Here is a 12,179-nt window from a genome sequence, read left to right as displayed (position 1 = left end):
TTCAGACCGCTACCCACCACCACAGGGAGACAGAACCAATGCGTTGGTTCTGTCCCAGGCGCCTGATGGACCCAGAGAGGTTCCTGATGGAGCTTGGGCCATTTCCCGAGAATTTGGCCCACGACACGACTGAAGAACTAGTCGCGGCCTGGGAATAGGCCGCAGCTGGAGCTTTGGACCGTGTTGTGCCTTTGCGGCCTCTGACCCAGCGTCGGTCTCAACCAGCTCCTTGGTTCTCCAAGGAGCTGAGGGAGATGAAACGCCAGAGAAGATGCCTAGAGAGTGCCTGGAGATCCAGCCGTTCTGAGGCTGACCGGACACTAGTTAGGTCCTATAGCAGGACCTACCTAGTGGCATTGAGGGATGCGAAACGTTCTTACGTTTCCTCCCTCATTGCGTCGGCAGATAACCGCCCGACCGCCCTGTTTTGGGTGACGCGCTCTCTCCTTCAACAGGAGAGGCGGGAGGACCCATTAAAAGGGCATGCCGAGGAGTTTAACGGTTATCTATATGATAAAATCGTTCAGCTTCGGGATGGATTGGATCAAAATTGGGTAGATCCAGGTGAGAGTTTCGAGACTCGTCTTGTTGAGACTGTTTGGGATAGTTTTGACCCTGTGACTTCCGAGGACAAGGACAGGTTGCTGGGAAGGTTGAATGCCACCACATGTTTACTGGACCCATGCCCCTCCTGGTTGGTGCTGGCCACGCAGGAGGTGACACGAGGCTGGCTTCGGGGGATTACAAATGCTTCTTTGCGGGAGGGGGTCTTTCCCGCTGCCTTGAAAGAGGCAGTGGTGAGACCTCTTCTCAAGAAGCTTTCCCTGGACCCAGCTGTTTTAGGGAATTACCGTCCAGTCTCCAATCTTTGCTTTACGGCGAAGGTTGTAGAGAGTGCGGTGGCATGTCAGCTACCCCAGTACCTGGATGAAACTGTCTATCTAGACCCGTTCCAGTCCGGCTTTCGGCCCGGATACAGTACGGAGACGGCTTTGGTCGCGTTGGTGGATGATCTCTGGAGGGCCAGGGATAGGGGTTACTCCTCTGCCCTGGTCCTATTAGACCTCTCAGTGGCTTTCGATACCATTGACCATGGTATCCTGCTGCGCCGGTTGGAGGGTTTGGGAGTGGGAGGCACCGTTTATCGGTGGTTCTCCTCCTATCTCTTTGACCGGACGCAGATGGTGTTGACAGGGGGCAGAGATCGACTCCGAGGCGCCTCATGTGTGGGGTGCCGCAGGGATCGATTCTCTCACCCCTCCTGTTCAACATCTATATGAAGCCACTGGGTGAGATCATCAGTGGTTTTGGGGTGAGGTACCAACTGTACGCTGATGACATGCAGCTGTACTTTTCTACCCCAGGCCATCCCAACGAAGCTATCGAAGTACTGTCCCGGTGTTTGGAAGCTGTACGGGTCTGGATGGGGAGGAACAGGCTCAAGCTTAATCCCTCCAAGACGGAGTGGTTGTGGATGCCGGCACCCCGGTACAGTCAGCTGCAGTTGCGGCTGTCTGTTGGGGGCAAGTCATTAGCCCCGATGGATAGGGTGCGCAATTTGGGCGTGCTCATGGATGGGCGGTTGTCCTTTGAAGACCATTTGACGACCGTCTCCAGGAGAGCTTTTTATCAGGTTTGCCTGATCCGCCAGTTGCACCCCTTCCTGGACCGGGATGCCCTATGCACGGTCACTCATGCTCTCGTTACCTCTCGCTTGGATTATTGCAATGCTCTCTACATGGGGCTCCCCTTGGAGAGCACCCGGAGACTCCAGTTAGTCCAGAATGCGGCTGCGCGGGTTATGGAGGGAGCAGTTCGGAGCTCCCATATAACACCCATCCTGCGCAGACTGCACTGGCTGCCTGTTGTCTTCCGGGTGCGCTTCAAGGTATTGGTGACTACCTTTAAAGCGCTCCATGGCTTAGGACCGGGATATCTACGAGACCGTCTACTGCCATCTTCTATCTCCCAGCGACCGGTGCGTTCTCAGAGAGAGGGACTCCTTAGGGTGCCGTCAGCCAAGCAATGTCGACTGGCGGCCCCCAGGGGGAGGGCCTTCTCTGCGGGGGCTCCTACCCTGTGGAATGAACTTCCCCCTGGACTTCGACAATTACCTGACCTCAGGACCTTTCGCTGCGAACTTAAAACCTATTTATTCCGCCTTGCTGGACTGGCTTGAATTTTTAAAATTTTAAATTGATTTTATGGGTTTTAAATTTTTGTAAATTTTATAGGGGATATTGTATTTTAAATGTGGCCAATTGAATATGTTTTTTAAGGGTTGTTCTTAGTATTGTATATGTTGTTTTTTGTATTTTATTCTGGCTGTGCACCCCCCTGAGTCCTTTGGGAGAAGGGCGGTATACAAATTAAAATATTATTATTATTATTATTATTATTATTATTATTATTATTATTATTATTATTATTATTATTATTATTATTATTATTATTAAACGTGCCAAGGTTGACAACACTGTAATCCAGCTGAAGTATTGGGCAGCAACCTTGTTTAACTGGGTTACCAATCAGATGCAAAAGCTATGAAGAATTCAGACAAACAAAAAGTCTACTCTTATATTTGGGATGGCTGAATTTCCATAAAGTTTCAAGTTGTGAATGATCTGAGTCCTGTTACTCAAGAGTCTTTTAAATGAGATGCTGAGGAGTGACTTTACAACCCCTTTTGCACAAAACAGGATGCAGGGCAGGCATGGACCCAAATGGACAAGCCAAAGCTAGGTGAAGGATTATGCATGGGGTGAAATGGTGAATCTGGTATTACCAATACACGTTTCCAAGTCTACTTGTTGTGGCCCGCCGGCAGCCAGTAGAGCTGGAAGCAGAGTCGGACAGTGAGGAGGTTGGGGAGGAACATGGACCAGTCCTGGGGGCTGGGGGAAGCTTGGACAAGGGCTCTGCATCGGAGGCAGAGAGGGAGCTAGACAGCAACGAGGCAGAGGAACAGCTGGAGCCTGTTCCCAGTGTGCACATGCACAGAGCTGCCAGAAGACAAGAACAACTAAGAAAGCAGGGTTGACTTGGGAGTAAAGCCACATCTTGGAGGTGATTGGCTCCTTCCATAGTAAACAAAAAAATGGGGAGTGGGCTTTTGCAGGAAACAATTTGTTCGTTTGGTTGTTTTAAGAGTGGAAAGTTCTGTTCGTGACTCTAAAAGACTCTGTGCCAAGTTTTGCCTTATACTGCATTTGGAAACTGGTTATCTTTCAGCTTTCCAAACGAGATAAGATTTGTGTTGATAAATATTTCTCTGAAAGACTGTTTGCCAAGCCTTGCTGACTGTGAATGAAAGAATTCACAGTCGTGTAAATAAAAGGGGTTTTACCAGGACCAAGACTCTGCTTCATGCTTTTTAAAAAAGCCTCGGTCAGAACACCACTGAAACAAAAGATAGATGGATGATAGATTTCAAAAATGAAAAAAAATGCAAGGTAAGCTGGCATTCCACAAAGCCAAATGCTTGCCTCTGGCAACATATTTATTTAGGAGAATGCCCCTGAGTCACATAGACGAGAATAGAAACTGGGAGGGGGGGAGGAGTTGGAGTTTTGAGAGGATGCCCGTTTGCCAAGCAAAAGGACAAAGGTAAGGTGAAGTGACATATAGGTGTCAGGATGTATTTGTAGATTATTTCCTGGTAAATGGATATTTTGGGACTGACTGTGACCCTCTATAGCAATCACTGAGTCTCACCTTTGAGAGAGCTCCACAACATGCCTGCAGTAAGGGCTCAAAAACAATACTTAAATGGGACACCGAGGAGAAAGGATGTCTCCTTGGAAATGCCATCCATCAACAGCAAAAATATCATTTTTTCTTCCATTTCTTTCAGTTTCCAGGGTACAGTATCTTGTCAAGTCTCTAACTTTCAGGATCTGTGTATGTGCTCAGCTAACAGTTAGCATGTTGTGTGTACTGTATAAAACCTTTTTTTTTTCTCCATCAAGTTTTGGACATAGCTTGAAGTTCTATGCTTCAGCTGTTAGATTTTGCTCATCATTTTAAGGGATGAAATTAGGTTTTATTATTGGAACTAATTAGACTGCAAGACTGCTTTTAATGGACTTAATACATTTGCATGTCCAATTCATTTCATGATACATAATTTTTGTGTTAGTTATTTTGAATTTATTTAACAAAAAATATAATGTATATAAATCCATAGCTGAATAATTGTTGAAAGATTGAGGGCAAAAGAAGACGGGGATGACAGAGAATGAGGTGGCTGGATGGAGTCACTGAAGCAGTAGGTGTGAGTTTAAATGACTCCAGAGGATGTTAGAGGATAGGAAGGCCTGGAGGAACATTGTCCATGGGGTCGCGATGGGTCGGACACAATTTTGCAACTAACAACAATAAAATAATTGTTATCATGGACTTGGTAAGTTAGTAATGATTTTACATACAGAGTGAGATATCCACAATTGTTTTATGACCAAGGTGATCCTACAACTGTCTTGAGAGTATTAGCAACCTACACACATTGATTTTCCTCTTTCTATCTTTTGACTTTTCTTTACACATGGTGAAACACCAAGCCCAGTGAGTAGCATAATCTATCACTGGCTGGAGAAGCTATGAAAAGCTTTCAGGTACAGCCATCTGATGGATTCTTCTGATACATCCAATTGCTCTTCCAAATGAATCTGTTTCAAGAAAAGGTAATGCATTGGTTGCTTTCTCTTGAAGGAGAAACACTCCACAGATAGAATGGCTCTCTCTGCTTCAGCCTTGCAAGACAAACACAAGCCACTATTATTCATCCATCATATGCCAGAAATTTAATAATCTTTGCCTGACATACACATACAGAGATACACATGTTCTGCCTTTTGGCATAGGTTTTGCTAGAACTGAAATGAAATTCACCGCTAAGCAACAATATCCCCTACTCCTATGAGCAAATCTATTTTCAGATCCTCAAATGTTTCTCATATTCATTCCTACATCAATGTGGAAGTATTTTGAAGGGTCACAGCACAGTGGCAGCATGTGTGCTTTGAATGCAAAATCTCCATCAGTTAGTTGCCTGTATTTTTAAGGAGACTAGGGGAAAAAAATCCATTGTGAAAACAGCTGCATGGTTAACCAGGAAGTGTAACAGGGTCTTTATGCTTTGGGGAATAATTTGCAAGATTGCCAATGACTAATGACACATTAAGAGGAAAAAGAAAACCTATTCTCTTTTTCTAAACTTGATTTTCTTCCCCCTAAACTTTATATTCCTGATATCCTTTACTTTTGTCTCACTCTTATTTTTCTTTTTTTTTTACTCTCACTGAAGAAAGTGGATTGCATTTTCCATAAAACTAGTCTGCAGAGGAAAAGGTATTGAAACGCAGCAACTGATGGCTGCAGTTTGCTCATACCATTGGGTTGGGAACTTGGGAAAAAATGACCTGGAAAGCTTGCTATCTTCCTAAAAGAATTGACACTGAATTCCTACAGGAAGTTACAGAAACACCCTCACCTGTGCTGCTGGAAATGTTGACGTCGATGCTGATATCTGAGATGCCACCACCTTTCAGAGCTGCAACACATGTGTATGTCCCAAAATCTGTGAATTTCAAATCGATGATGTCCAAATTGGTGGTTCCTGGAGAGACATCAGGATCTGTTTGAGTAATCACCATCCTTTCAGAGCTGCGCAGTGGTCGGCCATTTTTAAACCAACTGAACATGAGCTCTTCAGAGGGAATTGCTTCCACTTGACAGGAGATCTTGACTTCTCTTCCTATTTGAATGTTGTCGTCTTTATGATATGGGTCAGGTGTGATCCAGAATCGTCCTTTCTTCAAGGCTAAAATGGAGAAAGCAGAATATGAATGAGTTTGATGCAAGCCTGAGCTATTTGCACACAGATGAGAGGTCATGACCAGTTTGGTGAGATAACTGGTTCTGAATATAATAATCACTTCTGCAAACGAATCATGGTTTGAAGTCTACGCTTCTTCTTCCTGCAAAACACATTAGATTTTACATCCAACTACAGATAGTTTACAAGAATAAATCTAATATATGGATATTACATTAGAATCATTTCAAAAGAAATGCGGTAGAAAACAATCCAAATAAAGCTGCAACAAATCTGGCATGCTTTCCATAGAGAGCACCTTCTCCATACATACAGTCAATCAATTCCAAAATCCTTCTGAAATTTACATTTACATTACAATTACTAATAATTTACATTTTTTTTCTGAAAATAGCAAAGTAGGCACAGTTGAATTCAACAGCTGTGGATAGGGATAAAAAACTAAGATCTTCTTTTGGATTCGCACCTGATACATTTCCCACAGAGGGAAACATGACACAGTCCTTTTAGGTTAAACAACAGAAGGATAATTTAATTTAATTTAATTTAACTCAATTTACTTTCTCAATTTAGGCACTGTCCAAATCTGAACTGTCTCTGGATGGGTACAATAAAAAACCAAGCAGAACAGCAAATACAATACAATGTTTTTTGACCTAAGTGTGAGTTGGGAGGCTATTTGAATTTGTTTAATAATTATAAAAAAATAATAAAGAAGAAAAATGGATGGCCCCTGACTAATTAGTGTACATACACACTCATACACACTCAAACAATTTGACAGGAGTCGCGACTACCATACTCCAAAGCCTGAGACAACAACTAAGACTTTAAGACTTTCTGGAATGCCACTGGGGACAAGGAGTAAGGAATCACATCAGAGGTGGGTTTCAGCAGGTTCTGACTAGTTCTGGAGAACTGGTAGCAGAAATTTTGAGTAGTTCAAAGAACTGGTAAATACCACCTCTGACTGGCCCCGCCCTCATCTATTCTCTGCCTCCCGAGTCCCAGTTGATCAGGAGGAAATGGGGATTTTGGAGTAACCTTCCCCTGGATTGGGGAGGGAATGGAGATTTTATAGTATCCTTCCCGTGCCACGCTCACCAAACCACACCCATCAAGCCATGCCATGTCCACCAAGCCACACCCACAGAACCGATAGTAAATTTTTTTGAAACCCACCACTGAATCACATGGATATTAGAGGGAATCTCATTTTAGATCTGATGCGCATGTGCCAAGATGGCACGGTGAAAATCTTTGTCGGAGCGGCTGGCAGCCTTTCCCAGGGCCTGGGACCAGGAGGGTTTGTTTTCCGACTTTTTGGTCCCAGACCCTGCCGGGGGAACATCTGAAGCAGCGATTAAGATGAGGCTGGCCGAGTTGAGGGCCCAGTACGTGTGGTAGACTCGGCGTTTCCCTCGGCCTTCTGTTGGGGCAGTGACCGCGGCAGGCGCGGCATGGCTTCCGGGTCCTGGCGGCGGCGGCGGTGGCAGCGGAGGCCTCCCCCAGGGGCTGAGGGCTTTTCCAGCGATGCCGGAGAGGGGATGGTCGGACATTTTCCCACGGTGTTTCCCTCGGCGTTTCCCTCGGCCTTCTGTTGGGGCGGTGGCCGCGGCGGTCACGGCATGGCTTCTGGGTTCCAGTGGCGGCGGCCCCCCCACCACCAAGGGGCTGAGGGCTTTTTCATCAATGCCGGAGGGCTTTTCTATCGACGCCAGAGAGGAGAGGGTCGGACGTTGGAGAGGCAGAGGGTCGGATGAGTTATCTGGAGGGTCCAGCCTGTTGAGGAGGGAGTTGGAGGCGAGGCTGGCCCTCTTTCAGACCCTCTACAGTTCGGCCCAAGATGGCCCAAGATGGTGGCGGTGGCGGCAGTGGCGGCTTGGAGTTCCGGCTGGCGACGATGCGACGGCCTTTTCGCCTGATGGGTTTATTTTGGATGGACGAGGCCTTCACTAAGGCTAGGCCTGAAGAGCCAGAGTAGCCTGGTATGCAGCCCCTGGCCCATATCGACTTTTTTACATCAAGGTCCATATTGGTATGGAGTCCCTGGCCCATATCGTCTTTTTACATCAAGGTCCATATCGACTTTTAACATCAAGGCTGAATGGACTGGCTCGGAGGAGAGTGGCTGGCTTCATCTGGACCTGGGGCAAGTGGTGGCCGTTTGGGTTTGGTGATAGAGTAACGGCCCCACAGAGTCCTGGGAGTCCACGGTCTATCTTGCCAGCCGGGGAGCTTAGTTCTGCTGTAGTGACATCTTGACCGGCTTAGATGGGCTGCTAACCGTACCGTACTTTTTGTTATGCGGAGATTTTCAACTGTGGACCTTCTTGCCCTGTGAGATTCCCCTCTCTCGCAGGTTTGGCCCTCCACACTATCGAGGGTCCATCTTGAGGATGGGTTTTGGAACCCCGAGAGTTGGCATGCTAAATCTAGGAGGCTTAGGGGATTTTTAACAAACTGTTTTAATCGTTTTTTAAGGGGGAGTTTTAATGGAAATTTTAAGGGGAGGGAAATTGACGGGTATGGGTTGGGGGGTATGGGTGGGGGGGGAAACCCGTCAGGGAGGGTGTTAAGTCCAACATGTGTTCGCGGTGGTAATTTAACAGGTCCAAAGGTAGCGGGGGAGGGTTTTGTTCCAGTTCATCAGGGCCGAGTTATCAATACGGTAAGCGGGAGAGGCAGATATGATGGAAAGGGGGGGCCATATCAGGTTTCGGGGGTTTGCTCTCGCTGTTTAAGAGCGATTGCGTACTCCGGTCCCCCAGGATTTTCCCGTTCCCCGAGTGGCCAGAGTACTCGGGACTTGGGCCTTCGGCTGATGTTATGTAATGCTAGGTCCGTGGTTAACAAAGCCCCCCTGATTTCAGATCTAATTCAGGAAGGGACTACGGACGTTATGGGCATTACGGAAACCTGGTTGGGCACCGAAGGGGGGGTTCCCCTAGTAGAGATGTGCCCACCAGGTTTCCGAGCATTCCATCAGCCGAGGGCCCAGGGTAGGGGTGGTGGGGTGGCGGTTATTATTAAGGAGAGTCTTGAGCCGAGGGAGACCACTGTGCCTCAGATAGCTGGGTGTGAATCCCTCTACGTGAAGTGGGGTCGTAGGACTCAGGTGGGCTTGCTGATCACATACCTGGCTCCTTGCTGCGTGACAACAGCCCTGCCCGAGCTGTTGGAGTTGCTGGCCGGGTTGGCAGTTGAGACCCCTAGACTGTTGGTCATGGGGGATTTCAATCTGCCATCAACTGGCGGGGCGTCCTCGGCGGCTAGGGAGTTCATGGCTTCCATGACGGCCATGGACCTCGCTCAACTAATTGCCGTCCCTACCCACATTGGGGGAGGCACCCTAGATTTGATTTTTATCTCTGGCCAGTGGTTGAATGATCTGATTTTAAATGATTTAGTTGTTGAACCTTTGTCATGGTCAGATCATTTTCTCCTTCGTCTGGACTTTCTGACCGCTACCCACCACCGTAGGGAGATGGAACCAATGCGTTGGTTCCGTCCCAGCTGCCTGATGGACCCAGAGAGGTTCCTGATGGAGCTTGGGCCGTTTCCCGAGAAACTGGCCCACGACACGACTGAAGAACTCGTCGCGGCCTGGGAACAGGCCGCAGCTGGAGCTTTGGACCGTGCTGTGCCTTTGCGGCCTCTGACCCGGCGTCGGTCTCAACCAGCTCCTTGGTTCTCCGAGGAGCTGAGGGAGATGAAACGCCAGAGAAGATGCCTAGAGAGTGCCTGGAGATCCAGCCGTTCTGAGGCTGACCGGACACTAGTTAGGTCCTATAGCAGGACCTACCTAGTGGCATTGAGGGATGCGAAACGTTCTTACGTTTCCTCCCTCATTGCGTCGGCAGATAACCGCCCGACCGCCCTGTTTTGGGTGACGCGCTCTCTCCTTCAACAGGAGAGGCGGGAGGACCCATTAAAAGGGCATGCCGAGGAGTTTAACGGTTATCTATACGATAAAATCGTTCAGCTTCGGGATGGATTGGATCAAAATTGGGTAGATCCAGGTGAGAGTTTCGAGACTCGTCTTGTTGAGACTGTTTAGGATAGTTTTGACCCTGTGACTCCCGAGGACAAGGACAGGTTGCTGGGAAGGTTGAATGCCACCACATGTTTACTGGACCCATGCCCCTCCTGGTTGGTGCTGGCCACGCAGGAGGTGACACGAGGCTGGCTTCAGGGGATTACAAATGTGTCGTGTCCCACTCCTCCGCTGACAGCTGGGTCAGGGAAATCCGAATCAGGCTTGCCTCTGCAGCTCTGCCCAAAGTCCTAGCAAAGTCCTCAGAGCAGGCAGGAGACCAGTAAGTGACTTCAGCAAGATAAGTTTGACTTTTGCCTGACTCAGAGACTGCCAGAAAGTAGATCCTTTATATAGGCCATGGGGTGTGGCTCCATGACTCAGCACTCATTAAGACCTGCCCCTCCCTTCCCTCTGTTGCCTCCGCCTATCCAATTTTCTGATGCGAGGATTACTCCAATCAGCTGTTGGGAATAAACCCTCCTCAGGCTCACATGCTGTGGAGGAGGGGGAGGGGTCTAGCTGCTCCGTTTGCCTGGGCATGGAGTCAGGGCTGGGGCCGGGAGATTCTCCTTCTTCTGCAGTTTGTGTGGGCATGGAGCCAGGACTTGGGCCGGGAGGCATACATTCCTCAGTGTTCGGGAGCAGGTAAGAAGGCCCTGGCTGCTCTGAGGGCGGGCAAGACACAACAAAATGCTTCTTTGCGGGAGGGGGTCTTTCCCGCTGCCTTGAAAGAGGCAGTGGTGAGACCTCTCCTCAAGAAGCTTTCCCTGGACCCAGCTGTTTTAGGGAATTACCGTCCAGTCTCCAATCTTTGCTTTACGGCGAAGGTTGTAGAGAGTGCGGTGGCATGTCAGCTACCCCAGTACCTGGATGAAACTGTCTATCTAGACCCGTTCCAGTCCGGCTTTCGGCCCGGATACAGTACGGAGACGGCTTTGGTCGCGTTGGTGGATGATCTCTGGAGGGCCAGGGATAGGGGTTACTCCTCTGCCCTGGTCCTATTAGACCTCTCAGTGGCTTTCGATACCATTGATTGGTTACCACCTTCAAAGCGCTCCATGGCTTAGGACTGGGATACTTACGGGACCATCTACTGCTGTCTTCTATCTCCCAGCGACCGGTGCGTTCCCATAGAGAGGGACTCCTTAGGGTGCCGTCAGCCAAACAATGTCGACTGGCGGCCCCCTCTGTGGGGGCTCCTACCCTGTGGAACGAGCTTCCCCTTGGACTTCGACAATTACTTGACCTTAGGACCTTTCGCCGTGAACTTAAAACCTATTTATTTCGTATGGCTGGACTGGCTTGATTTTTAAAATTTTAATTTAATTTAATGGGTTTTAAATTTCTGTAATTTTATAGGGTGTAATTTGTATTTTAAATTTTTGACTAATTGAATAAGTTTTTTAAGGGTTGTTTTTAATATTGTATGTGCTTGTGTTTGTATTTTATTTGGTTGTTGGTTCCCTGAGTCCTTCAGGAGAAGGGCGGTATACAAATTAAAGTATTATTATTATTATTAAAATATTATAGAAGGCAGTCGTCACAAAGTAGAAAGTATGCTTCTTGTGTCTGGGAAGATAACATTGCATAATTGAAAATCCCAGAGTGTGCCAATCCTGTCATTTTGTACCAGACATCATGAGATATAGGCATTCCCTGAGATAACCAACCCCTCTACAATGGAGGGTTTTTTTCTTAGAGAGCAAGGAAAATAACCTTGTTGAAAATATGCAGGAATTATTACCCAGACAAAAGTGGATGAAGCATATCTTTATATATATATATATATATATATGCTTCATCCACTTTTGTCTGGGTAATAGTTCCTGCATATTCCTTCGCCCAGAAGCACGAAGCTGAAGCCTGAAGATGACGAATGAGACTTCGTCGAAACGTCGCCAAGACACTTCCAATTTTACGCGGGAGAAAACCCGAATAACCAAAGACCTACATACCAACACCTGCGAAAACCTCAGAAAACATATATATATAATTATTTCCATTTTCCAACATCATATTTATGTACAATCTGTTATCCATCATTAATCATTAATTTTTACTTATTGCTGATTCGGGTCTGCCCGACTGCCACTTCCTTTCTTCACCACCTCCCTCTACCCTCTACTACTTTCCCCTCCTTCATTTCCTTCACTTTACTACTTCCTCTACTCCTTCTCCACTCCTCCCTTCTTCCACCCTTTCTAACCTTCTTATTTCCCTGCTCCTTCTCAACTCTTTCCTACCTACTTTCTTCCCTCCTTCTACTCCTCTCTCCCTTTCTTTCTGAAATGGCAGTCGGGCAGC

At 47.4% G+C, this 12,179-nt stretch overlaps 1 protein-coding gene across 2 annotated transcripts in view; it reads right to left on the bottom strand.

The window, feature by feature from the left end:
- The window catches only part of MDGA2 (MAM domain containing glycosylphosphatidylinositol anchor 2), a 732,231-nt gene that overhangs the window by 261,823 nt on the left and 458,229 nt on the right, over positions 1-12,179 (bottom strand). For both annotated transcript variants that reach the window (XM_058163141.1, XM_058163142.1), the window contains one exon: positions 5,492-5,821. In XM_058163141.1, the coding sequence (XP_058019124.1) occupies positions 5,492-5,821 (330 nt within the window). The remainder of the gene's footprint in view (positions 1-5,491; positions 5,822-12,179) is intronic.

The sequence above is a fragment of the Ahaetulla prasina genome, chromosome 1 (assembly GCF_028640845.1).
Source record: "Ahaetulla prasina isolate Xishuangbanna chromosome 1, ASM2864084v1, whole genome shotgun sequence".
Taxonomy (NCBI): Eukaryota; Metazoa; Chordata; class Lepidosauria; order Squamata; family Colubridae; genus Ahaetulla; species Ahaetulla prasina.
The sequence above is the reverse complement of the archived record's forward strand: the minus strand, read 5'-3'. Positions and strand labels throughout refer to the sequence as shown.